Source organism: Engraulis encrasicolus, chromosome 3 (assembly GCF_034702125.1).
Source record: "Engraulis encrasicolus isolate BLACKSEA-1 chromosome 3, IST_EnEncr_1.0, whole genome shotgun sequence".
Taxonomy (NCBI): Eukaryota; Metazoa; Chordata; class Actinopteri; order Clupeiformes; family Engraulidae; genus Engraulis; species Engraulis encrasicolus.
In genome coordinates this window covers 56,170,354-56,195,367 of record NC_085859.1, presented here as the reverse complement: position 1 = coordinate 56,195,367, position 25,014 = coordinate 56,170,354, and the positions used below count along the sequence as shown (strand labels likewise).

The window sequence follows — 25,014 nt, the reverse complement described above, 5'->3', positions numbered from 1 at the left end:
AAATTTGTTTTTAAACTTCTTGCTTGCCTAGTATTATTCTGCATTATTAGATTCATACAGTTCAATATTACAAAATGTGAGAGCAAAGAGATATTTTCGACAGCAACAACTTGATCAGTCTTCAAATCAATGCACAAAAACGAATTCTTCCAAGTACCCCCTGCAGTGTGCTCGCGTACCCCTACTGGTACACGTACCCCTGGTTGGGAAACACTGATCTACTGGACATGAGGCCTCCTGGAGAAGGGGGTGTAGGATCAGGGCCGCCGCTAGACATAAGCAGCGTACACAGATTGCTTAGGGCACCGACCAGTTTGCCCCCAAAATTGGGGCCTCTTAAATTGAGATTGACTGAAAAACATCATGAAAAAATATTGATCACACTACAAAACATAGTCCTATATTTATTAGTTAGTAGATTATCATTATTATTATTATTTAATTATGAGGGGGGCCTCCTGACCAGTTATGCTTAGGGCCTACAAAACCTTAGCAGCGGCCCTGGGTAGGATTGGTAGGGGTCAGTTGCTCCTGTATGAGAACTCGTGTATAATAGTGGGGTCGTAGGCATGTGCATTTTTTCTCAGTCATTTCAAATTGGTGTTAAAGTTTGGTTTTCACTTCCAAGTTGAAGTTTAGGGTCTATAGAACAATTTGGGTTCGAGTGTCAAACACACAGATAACAAAATGGCCTGCGGGGGGCGCTCTAAAATATATAAACTGCTATAACTTTTGATTAGTTTAACCAAATTTAACATATGAGGTATGCATGGATTCAGCATGAAGAGGAGGAGCTGGTGAGCTAAGTATTTGGTTACCAGATTAAAGATACACTATGTCATAAACACACTTTTAGCCCATGGACAGCAAAATTCAGGGTTTTTTTAAGATAAAGGGTGGAAATGCCCTCCAAGTTGCAATGAAACATCATTTATTGTTACAAGTTATTGTAAATAAAGCCTGGGATATCATTCAACTTGATTTTTTCAGAATATCCCTGAAGCACAAAGATACCTAGGATACCTATACAAAAATAGGGCTGCATAAAGCCTATGTGATATTTAGGACCCAACTTGCAACTTTGAGTTTATGAATTTAGTATCATGAGTATCAACTTTTTAATCAAGCCATATTCTATTCACACATAAAATAACAAAAAAACATTATATCTGGAAGAAAATAAATCAATAATAATAATTAATAATAAGACTGCATTTCTGCAGAGACAATGCTATTAGTATGCTTGCGGCTCATGCATACACACACACACAGAGCTGTTGTATACACACAGAGAAACACGAGGGAAAGAGATAGAGGTCTGAGTGTGTGTGTGTGTGTGTGTGTGTGAGAGAGAGAGAGGTGTGTGTGTGTGTGTGTGTGTGTGTGTGTGTGTGTGTGTGTGTGTGTGTGTGTGTGTGTGTGTGTGTGTGGAGATGATTCAGGTGCCTTTCAGCAATGGGTGGGTAGAGAGAGGAAAGGGTGGGATTCGAACCTGCAACCCTCTGACAGACCAACACCCTACCCAGTAGGCCACTGCCACTTACTGTATAGAGTGGCCACAGCAGCATATTAGGCCATGGTTGCCCAAGTGACAGCAGAGGTCTAAAGTTCTACATGGCTGCATGTGTGTGTGTCAATGATACAGTAAGTAATGTAGACCTCCTTGGTGTGTGTGTATGAATAAAGATTCTAAAGGTGACAATTTGGCGGTCAATAGCTGAGTAATATGTTCAGCCATATTTTTACACTGTCATATCTCCAAAAGTTTTGCAAGTTGTCAGATGATATTGACACTCAAATGGCACAACCCTGCTCTTCATGTCAAAGCTGAGACCACTTTTCTAGGCCAAATGGTTCAGTCAAAAAATGGACATATTCAGGCCTATGCACTGAGCTGTTCACACATTTTTTTTCCGTAAGTGAATGTGGTCACATCATAGGGATTTTAAAACTGCTCTCTCTGAAACATTTGTACGAGATGGCTTATGATCTTCACACAGTTTGTATTCAGAGCCAAAGCCTCTCTGACAATGTCTTTACCTAGTTGATACCTAGTTGAAAACCCCAGGACAGGTCGCCTCTCACTGTAACTGCCACAGTTTGTGACATCATCTTGACCATTCTACCATTAATTTCAATGAGGGGGAAAACAGAGAGAAAACTGAGGAAAAACAAGTCTGGTGAACGAATGAAAGGGGGTAGGCCAGCAAAAAATCCACCACCCTCAGCCCTTTTTGAGCCGTTCAATTTGGGACTCGAACCGTGTCTCTATCTCGAACGCTGCAACGATTCAAAGCCGGCGTACTAATGAATGGCGATTCCCATAGGCCGAGGTGAATGGAAAAATGTTGAATAATAATAAACTGTTGATGAACAATTGGTATGCTTTCCCGCAAGCATACTAAATAAACTGTTGGAGAACAATTAGTATGCTTGCTGGCGGCAAGCAGAGGCCTTTGGCAAGCATACTAAATAATACTATAGGACTATTTCATACATGGTAGACACAATCATCTGCTGTTATGAGGACATCTCTGTCATCTGGGAACTGTCCATTTGTTACCAGCTGACAGGAATGAAATCGTTTTTATCATCTGCATTTGCCAGAAATGCCTGCCAATCTGGTAACAAATGAACAGTTCCCAGATTTGGACTACACTACCAAAGATGCAGTTGTCAAAGATGTATTCCAACTAGAGGTGAAGTGCAGCTGTACTAGTACTTGTACAAATAGACCTGCCAGATCTCGGTGCAAGTGCATAAAGGCAGAGTTAAAGTGCACACGTCTGTGCAAGTGCACATGCAATTTCTAAGACTGACCACTGACTGTTTTTGCATCTGTTCTCTGTCATAGTTATTGTAGAGTGGAGTATTGGAATAAATGTTAGCCCTATGGTCTTCTGTTTGCTTTTTGAATGCAGGAAAAAATGATGCTCCCCATAGTATTTATTATTATTATTATTATTATTATTATTATTATTGATTTACTTTCTTCCAGATATAAAGTTTTTAAGTTGTGAATAAAATTATGGCTTGATTGGAACAAAAAGCTGGTACTCATGATCCTAAATTCATACACTCAAAGTTGCAAGTTGAGTGCTAAATATCACATAACTTAGGCTATATGCAGCCATATGTATAGGTATCCTATTAGCATCTGTGTGCTTCAGGGATATTCTGAACAAATCAAGTTAAGTGATAACCCAGGCTTTGTTTACAATAACTTGTAACAATAAATTATGTTTCATTGCAACTTTGAGGGCATTTCCACCCTTTATCTTAAAAAAGCCCGGATTTAGCTGTCCATTGGCTAAAAGTGTGTTTTTTACATAGTGTGTCTTTAATCTGGTAACCAAATACTTAGCTCACCGGTTTCTCCTCTTCATGCTGAATCCATACATACCTCATATGTTAAATTTGGTTTAACTAATCAAAAGTTATAGCAGTTTATATATTTTAGAGCGCCCCCCGCAGGCCATTTTGTTATCTGTGTGTTTGACACTCGAACTCAAATTGTTCTATAGACCCAAAACTTCAACTTGGAAGTGAAAACCAAACTTTAACACCAATTTGAAATGACTGAGCCTATTACGACCCCACTATAAAGCTTGATAGCACACAAAAAGCTACAAAACAGGGGTGGTCAACCTTTTTCATTCGAGGGGGCACCTCAGAGTTGTTGAAGTCCTCCAAGGACTGTACTACGAACATAAACCAGGATTTCCCCCTGCACTTTAGGCCTACGTATATTGAAGGCAGCCACCTTTACAACAGACCCCACCTTCACTGGATTCCCTGCGAATATAACTTAATTCTATATTGCAAATGTAATTTCAAACTTTTCTTTACAAAACATGCCATATTTCATGTGAAACTGCATAATATTAAAATGATGGCCTCCAGGGCTGTAAAACGAAACATAGGTTCCCCACTCCTGCTCGAAACATAGGTTCCCCACCCCTGCTGTAACACACACACACACACACACGCACATACACACTATGGCATGCTGGATATGTGGTGAAATCTTCTTCCTTTTACATTTGGCATTGCACATGTAAGGCATAAACCAACCATAAGCTAATCCAGGAAATAACTATGAAAAAAAAATCACAAACATGCTTCTATTGCATAACGTTTATTTTTCCACCACATTTCTCTCTGGAGACCGATAGGAGCTTGAGGGAGCACAAGTGGAAAATAGATGCCACACCTCGGAAACAAACACGACTGGCCACAAACGACCACCCCTCTGTGTGTGGTGGTGGTGTTGTGTGTGTGTGTGTGTGTGTGTGTGTGTGTGTGTGTGTGTGTGTGTGTGTGTGTGTGTGTGTGTGTGTGTGTGTGTGTGTGTGTGTGTGTGTGTGTGTGTTTGGTGTCAGAGACCTCCCCTGACTGGCTGACTGACACACATGATAGTACACCCGCTGGCCCGGCCCCTGCAAGTGAAAATGACAGTGTGGTGGTGATTTGAATATGACCGTTTTTAGTAGAAAATAAAAAGAGGAAGCAGTGCTGGCCTTGTTCCTCCATGACGTATGCCTGAGCACACACACATACACACACTGGCTAAGAACACGTCCATCCATCCATGTATGGTGCAAATACACACACACACACACACACACACACACACACACACACACACACACACACACACACACACACACACACACACACACACACACACACACACACACACACACACACACACACACACACACACAGTGTGCTACATCTGCTGAGGTGACAAAAGAGGACATTAGTGGTATGAAAGTCTATTTATGGAAACACTTGACCATCCTTTATTTCTCCTGTCCCTACAATATGGCCTTAAGTAAGACTTGGTTAAGGGAGCATATTTGCAGTGAATCAGCATTGGGACTTTTCTTAGAATACAATTACTTCACGATTAAAATTTGGAAAAAATTGGATTTATCTACATTGTTTTTTTATTACATAAATTTTTAATGCTAGTGGTTTTTGATGCCAGTGGTTTTTGATGGTCTACTCATTGTTAGTAATTATTGTTACTACCTTGTTTAGTTATTTAGTAAGTTAATATTTAGCTATTTAGGGAATCCAAATCTATTTAGTAGTTATTATAATATTTTTTCCAATATATATTTAGGGCTGAATATATAGTTGTGGAATTTATTTTTTGCGTCTTAATTGCAGATAGGACAGTGGACAGTATGATGGGAAGACAGAAAGAGATGGGGCAGGGTAAGGAGGCCAGACTCGAACCTGGGTCCAGTTGGGCATGCAAGCCATAATGTGGCGGTCTTAGCGCCCTGTGCCACAGCGTACCCTAATCAAGTCAAGTCAAGTAGGTTTTATTGTCAATTTCTTTACATGCACTGGGTCATACAAAGAATTTGAAATTACATTTCTTGCTTTCCCATACAGACTAATTAAGGTAAGGACATAGACAGTATAGACATAGACAGTACTTATACATGGACTTAAGACAGTATGGACATAGACAGTGCTCATACAGACATTTAAAGTGCAAGACTGGACAACAGAAGACTTGTAGAGGACATACATTAAGAGGTATTTGTTGTGCTTTTGTGCTTTTCCTAAAAAAGTCCTTTATAGCGTTCTGACATGGTAATAGTAGCATTTTGAAGAAAATAAATATAAAAAAAAAAAAATAAAAAAAATAAAAAAAAAGGTCTGTCAAGTACACCAGCAGCAGTGTGTGTGTGTGTGTGTGTGTGTGTGTGTGTGTGTGTGTGTGTGTGTGTGTGTGTATGTGTTTAGTGCAGGTAGAAGGTGCGGTGTGCGTCTTGTGTGTGTGTTCGTGTGTCTGTGTGTGTGTGTGTGTGTGTGTGTCAGTGTGTGTATGTTTGGGTTTAGTGCAGAAAGTGCAGTGTGCTTGTGTGTGTGTGTGTGTGTGTGGTGTGTGTGTGTGTGTGAGATGTGTGTGATATGTGTGGTGTGTGTGGTGTGTGTGTGATATGTGTGGTGTGTGTGTGTGTGTGTGTGTGTGTGTGTGTGTGCATGTTTTGAGTTAGTGCCGGTTGAAAGTTCAGTCACAAGTATAGTAGTGCAGGTGGAATGTTCAGTCGCAGATATGGTGGTGGGGGGATGGGGGGGGGGGTTTGTCAGTGGCCTTGCTGGCTAGAGGCTGACAGTGGGGGGGGGGGTTGTCAGTGGCCTTGCTGGCTAGAGGCTGACAGGGGGGGGGGGGGGGGTTGAGTGTTCAGCATCTTGATCGCTTGGTGCATTGTGCTGCTCGCCAGCCTGGTGGTACGGGAACGGAGGCGCCTGTACCTCTTTCCAGAGGGCAGGAGGCTGAACAGTTTGTGTGCAGGGTGGCTTGTGTCTTTGATGATCATCAGTGCTTTCCGGGTGAGGCGTGTGGTGCAGGGAGGGGAGTGGTACTCCAATGATCTTCTTCGCTGTGTTCACAACACGCTGGAGTGTCTTCCTGTTTTTCTCCGTGCAGCTTCCTCCCCACACTGTGATGCAGTTGGACACGACGCTCTCTATGGTTCCTCTGTAGAATGTTGTCATGATGGAGGGTGTAGCACTTGCCTTCTTTAGTTTGCGCAGGAAGTAGAGACGCTGATGGGCCTTCTTCGCCAGTGATGTAGTGTTGGTGGTCCAAGAGAGGTCGTCGCTGATGTGCACTCCAAGGAACTTGGTGCTGCTCACTCTCTCCACAGCATCGCCGTCGATGGTCAGTGGTGGCAGTTGTTTTTGGACCCTTTGGAAGTTGTCAACAAGACCAAGGAGGTTGTTGTCTTTGCACCATCTGGCCAGCAGGTCTACTTCTTCTCTGTAGTGAGTCTCATCGCCCTTGGTGATGAGGCCCACCAGTGTTGTATCATCCGCAAACTTCACTAGATGGTTAGTGCTGTGGGTCGTTGTGCAGTCGTGTGTCAGCAGCGTGAACAGCAGGGGGGTGAGAACACAACCTTGCGGAGCCCCCGTGCTCAGGGTCAGGGTGCTCGAGGTGTTGTTCCCTACCCGTACTGCCTTGTGGTCTTTGCATCAGGAAGTCCAGCAGCCAGTTGCAGAGGGAGGTGCTGAAACCTAGTTTGTCCAGTTTTTCTGATGAGTTGTTGTGGTATTTATTATGGTATTGAATGCTGAACTGAAGTCAATGAACAGCATTCTCACATATGAGTCTTTATTGTCCAAGTGGGTGAGGGCTGGATGGAGGGCAGAGCAAATTAAATCCTCCGTGGATCGCTTGGCTCGGTATGCGAACTGGTAGGGGTCTAGGGTGGGGGTAGGGTGGCTTTGATGTGTGACAGGACTAGCCGTTCGAAGCACTTCATGATTATGGGCGTCAGTGCTACAGGACGGTAGTCATTGAAGCATGATGGTGATGATTTCTTCGGCACAGGTATGATGGTAGCAGCTTTGAAAAGTGATGGGATGACTGCTTGCTCCAGAGAGATGTTAAAGATGTCTGTGAAGACATCCTTCAGCTCTTCTGCACAATCCTTCAACACTCGGCCTGGTATGTTGTCTGGGCCAGCTGCTTTGCGTGGGTTGATGGTGGCCAGTGTCCTCTTAACACTGGCAGAGGACAGGTAAGGGGGTTGATCATGGGGGGGAGGGGGAGTTTTCTGTGGGTGAGTGTCATTTTGTGCTTCAAAGCGGGCAAAGAAACTGTTCAGGTCGTTTAGCAGAGAGGTGTTGTCACAGCTTCGTGGTAATTTACATTACACTTATCTGACGCCTTTCTCCAAAGCGACTTACAGATACTTACAGGGTATTGGTCACAGTCTCTGGAGTAATGTGGGGTTAGGAGCCTTGCTTAAGGGCCCTTCAGCCATGTACGGAGAACTAAGGGTGGGATTTGAACCTGCAACCCTCTTACCTTAAGACCACCTCTCTAACCATTTGGCCATGGCTGCCCCATTCATGTGAACATATCCACATCTATCTACAGCAGTGATTCTCAACCTTCATCACCTTAGCCCCTTGGCCTCACACCCACCCCGCAACGCCCGCCCCTTAGGGCTCCCCAACGCCCCCTGGGGGGCTGTAGAGTCCCTGTTGAGAAACACTGATCTCCAGTGTGTCCTGTCTACTGGACTCCCTTTCCTATGCGTGTTCTTTTAGGGATGCAAATGAAGGTGGGGATTCCCTCCTTCCCTCTTTACAACCGGAACCGCAGAGACCAGCCCTTCATTATTATTGCTGTCACAGCACTTTCCAACAAGGAAGTGGAGCACGGCCTCTCTCTCTCTGTCTCTCTCTCTATCTCTCTCTGTGTGAGTGGAAACATAATCCCAACAGCAGAAGTGCGGCCACCAGCCAAACGTTACACTCGCTCCCCCGAATTTGCATTTCCTAGACTTTCTAGCATGAACTGGGACACACACAGACACACAGTGCATGACACTTTAACCAGGTCAGCCAAACGACGTTGGGAGCTACCCACTGAGCTGAGCGACCAAAACATTTCAACCAGGGCCGGATTAACATGGCTAGGCTACAGGTTGCATAGGCAGAGTCATGATTACCAGCTCGGAATTAAGGATATGTCTGCCGACTATGGACAGGAGTATTAGTAATATCTGAAACTATACTTGACACGATAGATGATTTAAAAAAAATTGGGATTATTTGATAGGATAGTGAGGATGCTGGCAGGAAGCAAGTGGGAAGAGCGAGACCGGGAAGGGTCAGCAAAGGACCAGGGCTGGAATCAAATCCAGGTCAGCTGCATAGCAGCCGAAGGCCCAACCGTTAGCACCATGGTAGGGCCGACAGATTGATCTTTCACATCTCGTCACAAGTCTGCATTTTTTTTTACTTTTGGCCAATCTGGGCCCCCTGGCAGGTGGTGGCCTCTTAACTTCAGCCATATCTAGCCTGTGCATTAATCCGGTCCTGATTTCAACACACTACAGTTGTGCCCCTAGGGGGTAGAGTTAGGGTCTTAGCTATATTAACAGCCCATGGGCCTGTTTTCATGAGGCGTCAAACACTTTCCATTTGATGCATTCGAAGGCATGAGTTGCATCCGCTGGAGTATGTATATACTGTGTACATACTGTAGTGTATACACTCACTAGCCACTGTATTAGGTACACCTGTCCAACTGCTCATTGATGCAAATTTCTTACCAGTTAATTACATAATGGCAACACAAGACATTTAAGCATAGACAGGATCAAGACGAGTTGCTGCAGTTCAAATCGAGCATCACAATGGGGAAGAAAGGTGATTTAAGTGACTTCAAACATGGCATGGTTGTTGGTGCCAGACGTGCTGGTCTGAGTATTTCAGAAACGGTCGATCTGCTGGGATATTCTTTTTTTTTTTGTTGTTGTCTTTTTCGACTTTATTTTTGATAGGACAGTGTGAGAGGCGGACAGGAAGCGAATTGGGAGAGAGACGGGGAGGGGTCGGCAAACGACCCGGGCCGGAAATCGAACCCGGGTCAGCCACATGGCAGGCGAGTGCCCTACCGGTTGGCCACGGCAGGGCTGATCTGCTGGGATGTTCATGCATAAACATCTGTTGGGTTTTCAGAGAATGGTCCAAAATAGAGAAAATATTCAGTGAGTGGCAGTTCTGTGGTCGAAAATGCGTTGCTTTTGTCAGAGGTTGGAGGACAATGGCCAGACTGGTTGGAACTGATAGAAATGCACTAGTAACTTGAATAACCATTCCTTACTGAGGTATGCAGAAGAGCATCTCTGAATGTGCAACACAACGAACCTTGAAGCAGATGGTTTATGGCAGCAGAAGACCACACAGGGTGCCACTCCTCTCTAGCCTCGCGACGCCATCCTATGTACTCCACCCAAAGATTTTGGCTCCGCACATCGTCTGGCAAAAGCCTCGAGCTCGGTTAACTCAGTGTTTAGCCAATCAGCACACAGTTGAGAGTGATGACGCGGAACTCACCTGCAAGCTCCGTTACTGATTGGTTAAGGTAACTATATTCACACTTTCGTTTTGTTATTTGTTTGCTTTTGCGACGCTATATCGTAACAGGCATGCTAATAAAGCACAATATGGGTTTTAATTTGAGTTTGGAACTCCAATTAATTTAAATGATAGAGTAAGATCAGACCGTCTACTACCCTCCACGGAGACGGATTCCTTATGGAATTTGCCAGACTGATTGACGGAGTCAACAGTCGGCTTTTTGCCCAGGCTAACTCCTGTCAGCTTAGAACTGAAAACTGAGGCTACAAATTGCACAGGCTCACCACAATTGAACAATAGTTTTCTATTTACATCCCCGAAACGCGGAGCGTCTGGGATGTAATGGTTTTACGTGCACTGCCACAGCCACGTCTGCCGCGTCCACCGCCGCGTAATGTCTTTTGTGTTAACGCGATAACTTTTGAATGGATGGATGGATTTGTCCCAGATTTAGTGTGTTAATGCTCTAGGGTAGGATCATGAACTGATTAGATTTTGGAGGCCAACACTGGCTGAATTCAAGATGACCGAATTTGGAAACTAGTCAAGCTACATATTTATGAATGGTGAACATTTTCAATGCAGATGGTTATTATGATGTCACAATAACCAAAGTTCCATTGCTGTAATCTTGGCTATGAGAACCCCAAAGATACTCATTCTACACAGGAGCAGACAAGAGATAGAGGTAAGTTACTTAACTCGTCCATAACTTTTGATCAGGTGGATGGATATCCCCCCAAAAAATGTAGCTTGATAAAAAAAATCACCACAAGCTCTTCGCTAAGCTCATGCTTAGGAGTGTACCTAGATGCACCATAGTATTCTGGTTTACTAATACACTAAATAATATATGCAGGTGAAATGGGGAAACAGCCTATCTACTCCTTTCAGTATAGGCAATGGAATAAGTCAAGGGGGGCTTCTATCTCCAGCCCTGTTCAACCTAAACATGGACAGCCTGTCCAAACAGATTTTGATGAAATTACACTTCATAATAGGTACATGACCCGGTTTACCTGGTACCTCTATCTCTTGTCTGCTGCTGTGTAGAATAAGAGTGTCTTTGGGGTTCTCATGGCCAAGATTACAGCAATGGAACTTTGGTTATTGTGATATCATAATAACCATCTGCCAGGGGTGGAAAAGTAACTAAATACTTTTACTCAATATTGTACTTGAGTAGCTTTTATGAATACTTTGTACTTTTTAAGTAATTTTTTAAATTAATACTTTTACTTGTACTTGAGTACATTTTGACCCAAGTACTTTACTCAATTACACTGGAACCTGGCCTGAGTACTGAGTAAAAAAAATTGACTGAGAGACAAAATGCCATGCACAATAATGCCACAATCCGCCGTAAATGAAAGATTATGCAGGATGGCACACAGCATTTCCACTATTTTACTATCTTGATATCAATGTATTGGATGATGGCTGGTGCCAAGCAAGAGATAGAGGTTATGGAGGACGATATTCAAGAAAAATAAACATGACATTCTCAAGAGGAAAGCTAATTAAAAGTAACTAAGTACTTTTACTCAAATTACATTTTATGTGAAGTACTTTTTACTTTTACTTGAGTGGATTTTTAGATAGGTACTTTTACTTGTACTTGAGTAGAATTTAGGCAAAGTAAAGATACTTTTACTTGAGTACACATTTTCTGTACTCTTTCCACCTCTGCCATCTGCATTGGGTGTAAATAGGTGGTGGGAATGATAGGGGACTGGATCCCGCGTTTTGGGGATATACCTTTAGCAGTCAGAGACGACTGCATAGGCCTAGTATAATTATACCCCCGAAACGCGGAGCGTCGGAGATGTAATGGTTACCTTCGCCAGAAGGTTATGTTTTGCCCGCCGTGTATTTTTTTAATTTATTTATTTATTTTGTGAATATGTTTGTTTGTTTGTTTGTTTGTTTGTACTTCGTATAACTCAGTCAGAACTGAGCCGATTTTTATGAAATTTAGTGGGATGATTGGTCATGACCCAAGGAACAATCGATTCATTTTTGGGAGTGATTGGGTCAAAGGTCAAAGGTCAAGGTAAAAATGTTTGTTTGTACTTCGTATAACTCAGACAGACCTGAGCCGACTTTTATGAAATTTAGTGGGATGATTGGTCATGACCCAAGGAACAATCGATTCGTTTTTGGGAGTGATTGGGTCAAAGGTCAAAGGTCAAGGTCAGGGTCACGAAAAGGTCACAAACGTAAATTGAGCCGATTTTTATGAAATTTAGTGGGATGATTGGTCATGACCCAAGGAACAATCGATTACTTTTTGGGAGTGATTGGGTCAAAGGTCAAAGGTCAAGGTCACGAAAAGGTCAAAAACATAAATTGAGCCGAGTTTTATGACATTTAGTGGGATGATTGGTCATGACCCAAGGAACAATCGATTACTTTTTGGGAGTGATTGGGTCAAAGGTCAAGGTCACGAAAAGGTCAAAAACGTATATTGAGCCGATTTTTATGAAATTTACTGGGATGATTGGTCATGACCCAAGGAACAATCGATTACTTTTAGGGAGTGATTGGGTCAAAGGTCAAGGTCAAGGTCACGAAAAGGTCAAAAACGTTTTTCTTTGCCAAGCACTATATGCCAGAACAACGTGTGCATGCTGAATTGAATAAGAGGTCACGACTGGGCCAAAAATGTAATATTGCGATATTCCAGTCCGATTTAAATGAAACTAACACCAAAATTTGGAGAATGGTATGCCCCACACTCTGAAGATGGCCAGAAAAAAATAAGTGGCGTAGGCGAAGGTTTGCGCTCTACCGAGTGCCCATTCTAGTTTTGCCTGTGCCACCGCTGCATCTGCCACCGCCACCACGTAAGGTCATGTTAACGCAATAACTTTTGAAGGGATGGATGGATTTATCCCAGATTTGGTGTGCTAATGCACAAGGGTAGGTTCATGAACAGATTAGATTTTGGAGGCCAATACTTTCAAGATGGCTGAATACAAGATGGCCGCATTCAAGATGGCCGAATTTGGAAACTAGTCAAGCTACTTATGCAGATGGTTATTATGATGTCACAATAACCAAAGTTCCACTGCTGTAATCTTGGCCATGACAATCCCAAAGACACTCATTCTACACAGGAGTAGACAAGAGATAGAGGTAAGTTACTTAAGTCGTCCATAACTTCTGACCAGGTGGATGGATTTGCCCCATATTTTTTTAGCTTGATAAAGAAATCACCATAAGCTCTTCACTAAACTCACTAAACTTTACTAAACTCATTCACTTTAAAAGTGCACTGTGTTGAATTGTGACCAGAGTATTGCAAATATGCTGCTCAGAGAAACTATTTAACTATTTACTAGTATGAATAAGTATACTAAGTTTTGCAGCTAAAAATGACGGACATGAAGATCCCTCTTCATGTATGAAAAGTGCAATAGCGTCATTAAGAATACATTGATACCACCAGAAACTTCACGATGGTGGTTAACATTTATGGAAAGTATCATTTGTGAATGGGCAGCAGAAATTCTGGAAATAAACTACTAAATATATTACACAGTGCACCTTTTAAATCATTGGTTCTACATTGTTTGCACAAAAATATGCATGTTCCTCCAAATTGTGTTTTACTACTTTTCTATTACAATTTTGTCAATGATCCAAATAATGGGGTAGTTTTGCAGATTTGCTTACATGTATTTTGTTGGCTTTGTGAAGCACACAATGATGCAGTCCATAACTGTTGAAGGGAGGGGGAGAGTCTGATTACAGGTCCTAACATGGATAATTTCATATATTTTATATGAAATACAGTATGCACTAGTTCTTTTATTATGTTGTTTTTAATATATAAGTTTATAAAAAAGGTGGTGAGAATGACAAGGGACTGTATCCTGCGTATCGAGTATATACCTTTTGTAATGATCCCATAATAATGGCCTTCCAACAACTGCTGGTCCAAGTTCATGTGGTTTATTTGTTTCTCTTCATATACATAAAACTGGTACCACCGAAAGGAATTGGTGCACTTACGGGTTCATTAAGCTCTGACTGCTCTTCAGAATGTTGAAAACATAACAGCAGCAACAATCATAACAATGGAATTCTCATATCTCGTATGGATGACAACAATTCAAAACAATAATAGAACCATGGCTACTGGGTTCTTTACACCTTTAGCAGTTGGAGACCACTAGCCTGGGAACTCCCATACTGCCTTTAGTTCTACACAATCGTTTCGATCTGAAAGACAGTCTGTCGAGGATGACTCATAACGTCCAAGATCATGGGCCCTGTGTCATAATGGCCAAGCATTCCAACCTTTACAGTTTCTCTGCCCAATCTGAGAGCAGGGCAGTGTGTCATAATAGCCAAGTATTCCGGCCCCTATGGAATTTACAATAGGCAACTCCCCAGACCTAATCTCACTTGTGATTAGGTCTGGTGTTAACAAGGCAAGGAGACCACTGCATAGGCCTTGTTCTATTATGGACGATTGGAAAACGTCTGGTCTCAATTTCAGTTGCAAAACTTGGATGATAGGATCAGAATTCGGCGTCAACAACATGAAAACATGGAACCATCCTGCTTTGTATCAACATTTCTGGCTGGTCGAGTAACGGTGTGGGGAACATTTGCTTGGCACTTTTTGGGCCCCTTACAGTAGTTCCAGTTGAGCATTGCTACAATGCTACAGCCTAACGGAGTACTGTTGCAGACCATTAAGGCAGTTCTGAAGGCCAAAGGGGGTCGAACCCAGTACTAGCAAAGCAAATTAAAGTGGCAGGTGAGTCTATATATCAGGCAGAAAATTGTCACGTGTGTATACACGCGACAATTTCCTGCCTGAAACGGCTGCCCTTCCAATGTAGCTTATGATGCCTTCACTGGCTCGGGACCTCTCGAGACAGCTGACGACACTACTCACGTGACAATCGAGTTCTGGACTTTGGTGCATGAACGGCACAGATCCCAGAACAATCGGGAATCGTGCCTGTTTTGTTTTGGTCCTCTTTTCTTTTTTTCACCACCACTTGAGCCTCCACATCCACGACATATCATTTTAGCTTCAGTAGGCTGAATTAAACAGTCAGAGACCAGCATTACTGACATATGTGCATCTGCAATTGAATGACATTAACTGGTGTTGTTGATAGTGATTACAAGATTACATTTTAGCATTTATGATACTGCATGGGCGCCATGTTGATGATGCGTGTGTCGTCACACAAAACATAAGCTCGGGAACTCGTTGTTATATACTTCCGCCTGAGATCAACCTCGATAATTATCGATCTGACATTGCGTCACCAAATGTTCACGCCCACTTTCCCGAGGTTTTAGGTCAGCTTTCTTGGGATTCTCGACTTTTTGAACGAGCCATTACTCTAACTTCTTTGACATCATGACGAAAAAGGCTAATTGGCAGCTCATCTTGACAAAACAGCCCATCTGAACAGAACACTGTTGGTGGCGCTGTTCACATTTGAGATAATGATGAAATATGCTAGTTGGTAGCTGGCGTCTCAACGCAGCAGCCCATCTTGACCTACTTTGGCACTACTAGGGCTGGTGCTGGAAACCTCTGTTACATCACAACTCACCGTGCTGGCTGAATGCGGTGCGGGCGAGGTGGGTAGGCTGCTGTACAGTAGGTCCTCCTGCATGGCCAAGTTAGTTTGCATGTCGGGATTCCAGCAGAGGCTGTGTGTAGAGATAGCGATCAGCGGTGGTTCACTACTGCATGGAAAACAACACAAAGGCTCTCAAGGCTGTGCAGGCAAATTAGTTGTGTGTTATTTCCAGAATGCATTATGGGATGGTTGGATGGCCATTCAAATGCCCCCCACCCCCTCCCTTTTCCCCCCCTTCGTTGTTTTTGCAGGAAAGCCCTGAGCTAGCTGGCCGGTGTGCACCAGTTATGCTAACCACCGGAAGAGTTGTTATGTGACAGTTTTATTTTCCACTCATTGAGCAACAAGTGGAGTGCATTCATTCACTAGTTTAATTAAATAAAGACTGGTAGACAAAGGCAATTACTTTTTTTTTACACATGGAAGACATTTTGAATATGAACTACTACATTGAAAGGTTGCGCAAAAATGTTAAGCACACCAACGTGTTTCAATTTCTTTCAACTAGGCCTAAATACAATTAAATTGAACATCTTGAAGGTTTGACAACCAATGCTTTCGACATCTCGAATCTCAACCGAAAGAAGACTCCCATTTCACTAAGAGAAACTCACCTGGTAAAAGTAGTTGGTATGCTGCGCTATGCTCTCTTCAGGAGGTAACTGAGAAGACTGCGGGAAAGCTGGGCCTTAGCAAGTCAACTGTCAGTGACCTAGAGGCGCAGCCTCCTCGTTCCTACACAGCATGATGAGCCGATGCCTCGGGCAGAAGGCATATGAGGAGACACTCGCAAGGTGAACAGGTGGAACCTCCTTTCACTTGAAATAATGGTCAAATAGAATAGAATAGAACAGAATAGAACAGAATAGAATGTAATAAAGTGGAATTGGATAGAACGGAATAAATGGTGTGTTGTTGAGGTAAAAAGGAAATGTGGGAAAACAATACGCCCAGTGCTTAAAAGGTAAAGTACACACACTGTATCTTAAACGTGACTATAAAAAGACAAGTAAGTTACACAATTTGAAAAGCTTTGAAAAATGTCATTTACAACCCTCTAGCATACTACATGTGGAGGCTGGAAGATTAAGCGTGTGTGTGTGTGTGTGTGTGTGTGTGTGTGTGTGTGTGTGTGTGTGTGTGTGTGTGTGTGTGTGTGTGTGTGTGTGTGTGCACGCGCGTGTGTGTGTCGCGTGTGCATGCATCATCGCCAACATTGTCACCTTTTGTAGGGTTTAGTCAGGGAGGAATGGCATGGGCATGGCATGGGGTAGCTAGGTTTTGGCTGGTCTCACTTTGTCTGAAACAGACTCAATAGGCCCAGTGTACCAACAAGACAAAAGGCTCACTGATTTCCTTTAATGTCTCCCTTACGGAGAAGGCAAATTCTCTGTGTACTGTGGCCCATCACTAAAAATGATGCTGTTCAGTAGGCTGGTAAAGGCAACTCCTTAAGACCTCATCCCACACCTCACTATCACCCTGCCTGCCAAGCATGTGAGCTGATCCCAACCATGCTGCTAAAATGTACATAGAAATGTAAATGTGCTTATTTTTTTTCACCTTTGCTGCGGTTAGGCTATTGCATAGATTAGAGCGATTATACTTCCCTTAATTATGATAGTTTGAGCAAATTAGGTATTTATTAAATGCATCAGTGTGCGGCACAAGGGAGGCATTGAGCGGCAGTGCTTTTGAAAATGAAATATGCTTACGTTCTCCCAATGAGCTGTAGCTGCCATAAACGCATTACTATGAGTACCGTGGTGGTGTCGGGTGTGTGTGTGTGCAGGGCCGCTGACAGCTTGTGCTGGGCCCAGGACAAAGTCATCTGAAAGGGCCCCCCACCCAAAACATACAAAGAAATGAGAACCCCATTCTGGGCCCCCTCTGTCCCTGGGCCCGGGACAACTGACCCCTTCGTCCCCCTCTGTCGGCTTCCCTGTGTGTGTGTGTGTGTGTGTGTGTGTGTGTGTGTGTGTGTGTGTGTGTGTGTGTGTGTGTGTGTGTGTGTGTGTGTGTGTGTCGGCGTGCGTGTATGTGTTCTCCCCCCCATCTAATTGTGTAAAACCTTACCCTTATGAAACAGCATGCATATGTAGAGAAGCATTAGCATAGTTTAATGCTCAATCCCTTTTAATGTGCCAGTTGCACAGAGGAAAAGCACATTTCGCATTTACATGTACATCTATCTATGTTGCAGAATACACTATGGTAGATAACCCACGGTCATCTCGCATGATTTCAGGTCATTTAAACAGTCCGATGGCAACACTGTTAACAAAACCACTGGTACGGTACACAAGGCATTGAGGTGACTGCTAAAAAAGGTCATTGGAGGTTTGAGAGCAACATCAGGTGACACGCAGTACCTCATCTGCAGTGCGTGTGTCACTCAATGACATGTCATGTCACATTTGCATTTTGTCAGCCACTGTAACAAACAGTTGGTGGTGTCATTTTCAAATAGCACAGGGTTCCATTTATGGATTTATACGTCGGATTTATTTTTCTAATCTCTCTTCCTGCTATTCTCTATATACAATTTCATGCAACAGCACAATCTCATCTTCTCTTACCGAGACGTCTTAAACATTTCCCAGACGATTTTAATGAAAGAAAAAAAAGTTTTTTTCAGGAGATAACTTTGTTTCTGGCGTTCCACAAGCATTTTTATTGCACCGAGACAGCCCTGTTTGTTTTTTTGTTCCGCTTTGTTTTTCAGGGGATTTTGGTTTTCGAAAGAGCAAACGGCGTGTGAGTGCTTATAGCGCTTTAGTCTGTGAAAGACAACAAAAGCATAAACAGCGGTGATCAATGGCTGCTTGGGGTTCATAGCCAGGGCATAGGGAAGGCTACCGACGTCGGCTTAACCACAGAAGGAACAAAGACCCCTGGCTACCTTTCTGCATCCTGCTACTGCAACAACCAAGTGTGTGCGTCTGTGTGTGTCTGTTAGTGTTTGTGTGTCTGTTAGTGTGTGTGTGTGTGTGTGTGTGTGTGTGTGTGTGTGTGTGTGTGTGTGTGTGTGTGTGTGTGTGTGTGTGCGTGTGTGTGTGTGTGTGTGTGTGTGTGTGTGTGTGCGTGTGTGTGTGTCTAAGGGTCAATGATGAGGCACTACCACCGTGAGGTCAATGAAACCACCAGCCAACATTGATCACTGGCACATCAAAGTCCCGCTCCTAAATCCTGCTCCCTATTTTTTTTTCTCCACCTCTCTAGACATCTGGAGTATTGAAACCTCCCCAGTCTCTCCAAGGGGTTGGGAAGCCGATATCAGCCTCAGAGGGGCTGGGCAAGAGAGGGGTGGAGGTGGAGGAGAGGACCGTGTGGGAAGGGGGTCTGTGGGACCCAGCTAGCATGGTGAGGGTCTGGGTCAAGTACGAGCGGGCCTTCCCTTGTCTCAGTGGACACCGGGGTCAGGCACTGGAGTTTAGCTTCCCGGCAACCTTTTCCTTTCCATTGGCATGCAGCAGCCTCTCCTCTCTCTCTCTCTCCCCTCCACCACTCTGACGAGTTGAAAGTGGGGTCAGCTTAGCTTACCTCCGTAAAACTTAACTCACTCACTTTTGTTTATTATCGGTTGTCGTCTGGTTGGTTCTTGGCTTGGAGAAATGAGGACTTGATGGAAAAACGCACCTCGACTCATTTGACTCAAACAAAGTCAAGTAAGATGAAAGCTTTGCATTGAAATATGAAACGAGGATGTATGCATGGGCACAAGTACACATACAAAAAGGCCCCTTGTCAGAGTCCCTTGCTATACACGAGACTACCTCTTGGCCTGCCCTGCAACTAGCTCCTCGAAGTATTTTGGTTCAAGTTCCACTGTGGCTTCCGCCTGCGTTGCGGTCTCGGTTTTCACCTCTCACTTCCTGCCCTGCGCCTGACGTACTTCCTGGCCCTGAATTAGACTCACTCGCCTCTTTCCACAGTGCAGCACAGGGCCGCTGACAGCTTTGGCCGGGCCCAGGACAAAGTTATCTAAAAGGCCCCCCCATGCCCTGAATTAGACTCACTTGCCTCTTTCCAGAGTGCACCACAGGGCCACTGACAGCTTTGGCTGAGCCCAGGATAAAGTGATCTAAAAGCCAATCACCCAATACAAACATTGTAATGAGGGCCCGATTTCGACCCCTAATAGATAGATAGATAGCCTTTATTGTCCCCAAAGGGAAATTTGTTTTCACCACCATTCACCGTATTACAGCCAACATGACATGACATACCCCCCATCCTGTCCCTGGGCCCGGGACAACTGACCCCTTTGTCCCTACCCCTTTGACTTCCCTGATCACAGCACTGCCCATCAGCCCAGCCCATCAGCCCAGCCCAGCCAGACGTGTTATACACGCCGCGTGATTGTAAACTCACTTTCCTCAGCGCTGCTTGGGGTGTCTGGAAAGTGGTTTGAAATCCCCAGCCCAGCCCGCCGGCCGGCCCGGCCCACATTCATTCACCACACTGTTCTCAATTAAGTCAGCAGCACGCTGCAAGCAACCTCCTCACGCCACGCTCATAATCTCACATCGCATGCCATGTGGTCAGGGGCCGTTGACAGCTTTGGCTGGGCCCAGGACAAAGCCATCTGAAAGCCCCCCCCCCCCCTCATATACATACAAAGTAATTTGGGGATTCGATTCTGGGCCCCCTCCATCTCCATGGGCCTGGGACAACGTACCCTTTTGTCCCTTCCTTGCCGACTGCCCTGCATGTGGTCCAGTGACGGCAGGGGACAGACAGGGGATTTCAACGGTGTCTTTTTTTATCGATGCGTGTTTGTTTACACAATAGTCAGCTGTGGGCGATTTCCTATTTGCTTCATTGACTGAATATTAAGGTCAGTTAGTAGAGGAGACCATATGTATATGATCGAGACACGCACACACTCACACACACACACACACACACACACACACACACACACACACACACACACACACACACACACACACACACACACACACACACAAACAAACACACACACACACACACACACACACACACACACACACACACACACACACACACACACACACACGTGCACTAGTAAGTATGTACTCGTTTTATTTTTATCTTGCAGAATTAACTCAACCCACACCATCTGTACACCTTGTCTGGCCCGGCGAAGGAACTTGCATCAGGCATGCAAATGAAGGGGTTAAAAATACAGCACTGGTGTAGACTTGGACTTTAAATATAGTCTGTGGTCACAGCGGGCCTATTTTTTGCCTGGCCCAAAGTTTCGAGTCGAGCGAGAGAAAGAAAGGCAGAAAGGGAGGAAAGGAGAAAAAAAGACCCACATATTTTAAGCACTTATTATGCAATCCATAGGGACCGTAGCGATACAGGTTCGACTGTCTTGTTTTTCTCCTTTTTTCCTTTTGCATACAAATTAGACTGAAGATTCAACTGAAATGCAGATCAGTGCATATAGCGTGTTGGTGCTCAAATTGACGGCGGAGTGAGATAACACGCTGATTTCCAAAAATGAAATGATACGATTGTCTGAGTGGAAAGAGTGTCTGACCAAACAGAGCTTTCTGAAGTGCTTTTATGATACTCTCACTAAAAGCCTTGTGTGCCGCACAGCACACAGTTTCTTTGCCAGTTAAGCAACCGTCGCTGGCAAGACAGAACAGACCGTCTATTCCCCAGACGCACTTCCAGCTTTAGAACGCGGTGGCGGCGTAGCGCGGCGAGGCGAGGAGAGGCGAGCTACACACGGGAAAACACGGAAACCCATCCAGCACTGGACCCAGGCTGCCAACGTCTGCGGATGGGTGTGTGTGTGTGTGTGTGTGTGTGTGTGTGTGTGTGTGTGTGTGTGTGTGTGTGTGTGTGTGTGTGTGTGTGTGTGTATGTGTGGTGAGGGAAATGTACAGTATATGTGTGTGCGTGTGTGTGTGTGTGTGTATGGTGAGGGAAATATACAGTGTGCATGTGTGTGTGTCCGAGTGTGTATGGTGAAGGAAATATACTGTGTGTGTGTGTGTGTGTGTGTGTGGTGGGGGGCATTCCATCAGTTCCTATTGTCTACTGGCAATTACACTCTTCAGCTGAAGCCCAAGAATGAGCTGTGCCATCACTCCCTTGTAATGTAATGTAATGTAATGTAATGTAATGTAATATAATGTAATGTAAATGGGATTACTGTGGAAGGGGCCAAAGGGGACTCTCGTCTGGTTGGGGGAAATGTGGAAATACAAATGTGTGTGTGTGTGTGTGTGTGTGTGTGTGTGTGTGTGTGTGTGTGTGTGTGTGTGTGTGTGTGTGTGTGTGTGTGTGTGTGTGTGTGTGTGTGTGTGTGTGTGTGTGTGTGTGCGTGCACAAGGGCTAAGGGGACAATTTGAGGATAGTAGCTTCGAAGGAGGATTTTTTTTACTATGACTGTGGAGAAGGCATAGTGGACTTTTTGGACTATTGAGAGCTTCACAATGGGCATTTGGGCATCCAAGACTGCAGCCCCCCTACCTTTACATTGACTCCAATGGAGCACTCAAGCAATCAATCATAAAATGGCATTAAACTTAAGTTCGAAAAGACATGGAACTCACCGTGTGGTCAGTGGTAGACAGCGATAAATTGTTTAGCATTTGGAGGACCTATTTTTTTCCCAGACGCCGTTGAATAGCAGTAGACATCCAGCCAGTGGGTAGCGATGGTGTGTTGTTTGTGTAGACATCAAGGAGCGAGGTAGAACGGCTGTCTTTGAGCGGGACTGGCTACAAAAACTACAGCTTGTATACAAACCATAGATAGTAACGTAAACAAACCCACTCCCATTTCCGGTCGCGCGGAGTAATACTAGTCAAACCAATACAATCAATGAAGACGGACAATAATGATAATATATCTTCTATGGAAGCGTATTTCGCTGTGATTTTCGTACCAACGTATCGCTGCCCACCTCTGACCACTCGGTGAGTTTCATGTCTCTGCAAATGAAAGTTTAATGCCATTTTATGATCGATTGCTTGAGTACTCCATTGGAGTCAATGTAAAGGTAGGGGGGCTGCAGTCTTGAATACCCAGATGCTCCGTTCAGCACCAAATGTCAAAATTGTGATGAGAACATCTCTACTTCACCCCAGAAGTCACACAAACAGGGCTTAATGTCTAAAATAGCGAACCACCACTTTAACAGAATGCTAAGTTATGTACAGTGCTCTGTGAATGAGGGAGACATAAAATGATTTTATTTTATTTTAGAATATACTGCATCACTGTGGAAGAAGCAAATGCTTTTGTTAGTTTTGCCTTTCCTTGTCTGTCACGCGGCCATGGAGTGCGTATAGTGGTGGCGTCCCCGCCGGTCACTCCTTGTAACTACGGGTGAGGAACTGCAGACAGGCCACCGGATGCCCCAGTCTGAACCGGCCAATGAATGCTTGCGGCTCCCAGTTCCCTAAAAGAGAGAGAGAGAGAGAGAGAGAGAGAGAGAGAGAGAGAGAGAGAGAGAGAGATGAAAACAAACCAGATTAAATGCAGACAGGTTCATAAACATTCACTACACGCCGCTTCTGGACCACTAATTGCACGGCACTCAGACGTCTTACAACACCATACTGCCCTGCCAAAAGAGCCCTTCATTTCTTAATCTGCGGTGGATACATTTTGTTTGTCTGTGGTATTACATAAACTGTAGATAAATATATAGTGCGTATGCATATGTCTGTGAACTGTGTCTACTTCTGGACTGGCATAGTTATATTACTGGAGATTTTAAGAATTGAGGTTCATTTTCTCTCTCTCTCTCTCTCTCTCTCTCTCTCTCTCTCTCTCTCTCTCTCTCTCTCTCTCTCTCTCTCTCTCTCAGGCTGTTTGGAGGAGCACGTGGCTTGGAGTTGTGACTCACTGTGAACAGCACTGCTGAAAATAAAACATGTTGCTGTAATACTGGAGGTGGGAACGGGCGCAAGGAACACTTTTTGGCAAGAAGAAATGAATCAGTTGCTGCCACAGAGTGTCTGTCTCTCTCTGCCTCTCTCTCTTTCTCTCTCTCTTTCTCTGTCTCTCTCTCTCTCTCTCGCTCTCTCTCTCTCTCTCCAAGCACCAGACGGCTATCCGGCTGCTATGACAATATCACTTTATCGATTTGACAATCACTCTATTTCCCTCACTCCTTTTCCCACACACACACACACACATACACACACACACAGACACAGAGACACAGACACAGACACAGACACAGACACACACACACACACACACACACACACACACACACACACACACACACACACACACACACACACACACACACACACACACACACACACACACACACACTTCCAGGACCACACAACTTGGCTGTTTTTAGGTTTCAAAGGAAGGGGAACTTTCACTCTGTAAACAAAGCCTTGGGCCTTCTCGAGGGAGGAGGGAGACAGCTTAATGGCAGCCAGAGATTCAAATACTGCACAGACACAATGGGTACACACTACACTACACACTGGGGGAGAAATAGGGCCCGGGCACTTTTGGATTAAAGGGGCCCCTCCTAATTAGCGGTGCAGAACTGATTCATCGTGGCCCCTTATTTTCTGAAATGTAAAATGTAAACTGTTTTTTTTTTCCACATTTCTGAAAATGGGGGGCCACTGGAAAATGCCCGCTATGCCAGATGACCAGTCCAGCCCTGACAATGGGTACACATTACACACTGGGGGAGATATCAACTATTGCAAAAAAATATACTCAGACACACTGTAGTCAAAGACACATTGTACAAAATGCCAGGACCATGCCAGTTTCAAAATTTAAAATGGAAACCAAAAATGGATCAGTCTTCTTTTGACATCTTTTTTCAATTGGCAGCAGGAGACACATGTTTTGGCTATGCCTTCATCATATTCAATACTTGGAGAAAATACACAAGTAAAGTGGACAAGTAAAAAAGTGAAGAAAGTAAAAGACATTGATATCAATGACACAACTTGGCATGACCTCACCTGTTCTATATGGCATTGGAGAGAGGGGGGGAGGGACAAAAAGCTAAATTGCGGTTAAAAAAATGCCCAAATGAAAAACAGGATGAGAAGAGTTTTTTATAGCACACCAATCAGCACTGAAATAAAACAATGATGCAGAGCATCTATGTTTGTGAATCAGGGAAACCCCATGCAGTTAAGCGCTACACACCAAACCACATCCTGGAAAGAGCAACCGTGCAAGCATCGTGTACTAGTGGCTGTGTGTGTGTGTGTGTGTGTGTGTGTGTGTGTGTGTGTGTGTGTGTGTGTGTGTGTGTGTGTGTGTGTGTGTGTGTGTGTGTGTGTGTGTGTGTGTGTGTGTGTGTGTGTGTGTGTGTGTGCGCGTGTTTTGCATGCCTTGAGTGAACATGACCTTGAGGTGGAGGGTCAGACGACATTTCACTGGTGAGCACAACCACATACTTCAAGACAGGCCACAACAGTGAATGAGCCACACGGTTGGTTTATTCCTTTATTTTAAGAGGCTGGGGACTTGTGTGGGTGTGTGAGAG

General features: G+C 44.2%; 2 protein-coding genes across 2 annotated transcripts in view; both read right to left on the bottom strand.

Moving 5' to 3' along the window:
* egr3 (early growth response 3) overlaps positions 1-16,321 on the bottom strand; it is a 28,765-nt gene extending 12,444 nt beyond the window's left edge. The window contains exons 1-2 of the mRNA XM_063195747.1: positions 16,139-16,321; positions 15,495-15,594 (exon numbers count right to left, since the gene is read on the bottom strand). The gene's annotated coding sequence lies outside the window, so the exon portion shown is untranslated. The remainder of the gene's footprint in view (positions 1-15,494; positions 15,595-16,138) is intronic.
* Positions 16,322-22,701: 6,380 nt separating this feature from the next.
* The window catches only part of LOC134446386 (phosphatidylethanolamine-binding protein 4), a 148,639-nt gene continuing 146,326 nt past the window's right edge, over positions 22,702-25,014 (bottom strand). The window contains exon 7 of the mRNA XM_063195748.1: positions 22,702-22,932. Within this exon, the coding sequence (XP_063051818.1) occupies positions 22,841-22,932 (92 nt within the window). The 3' untranslated portion in view covers positions 22,702-22,840. The remainder of the gene's footprint in view (positions 22,933-25,014) is intronic.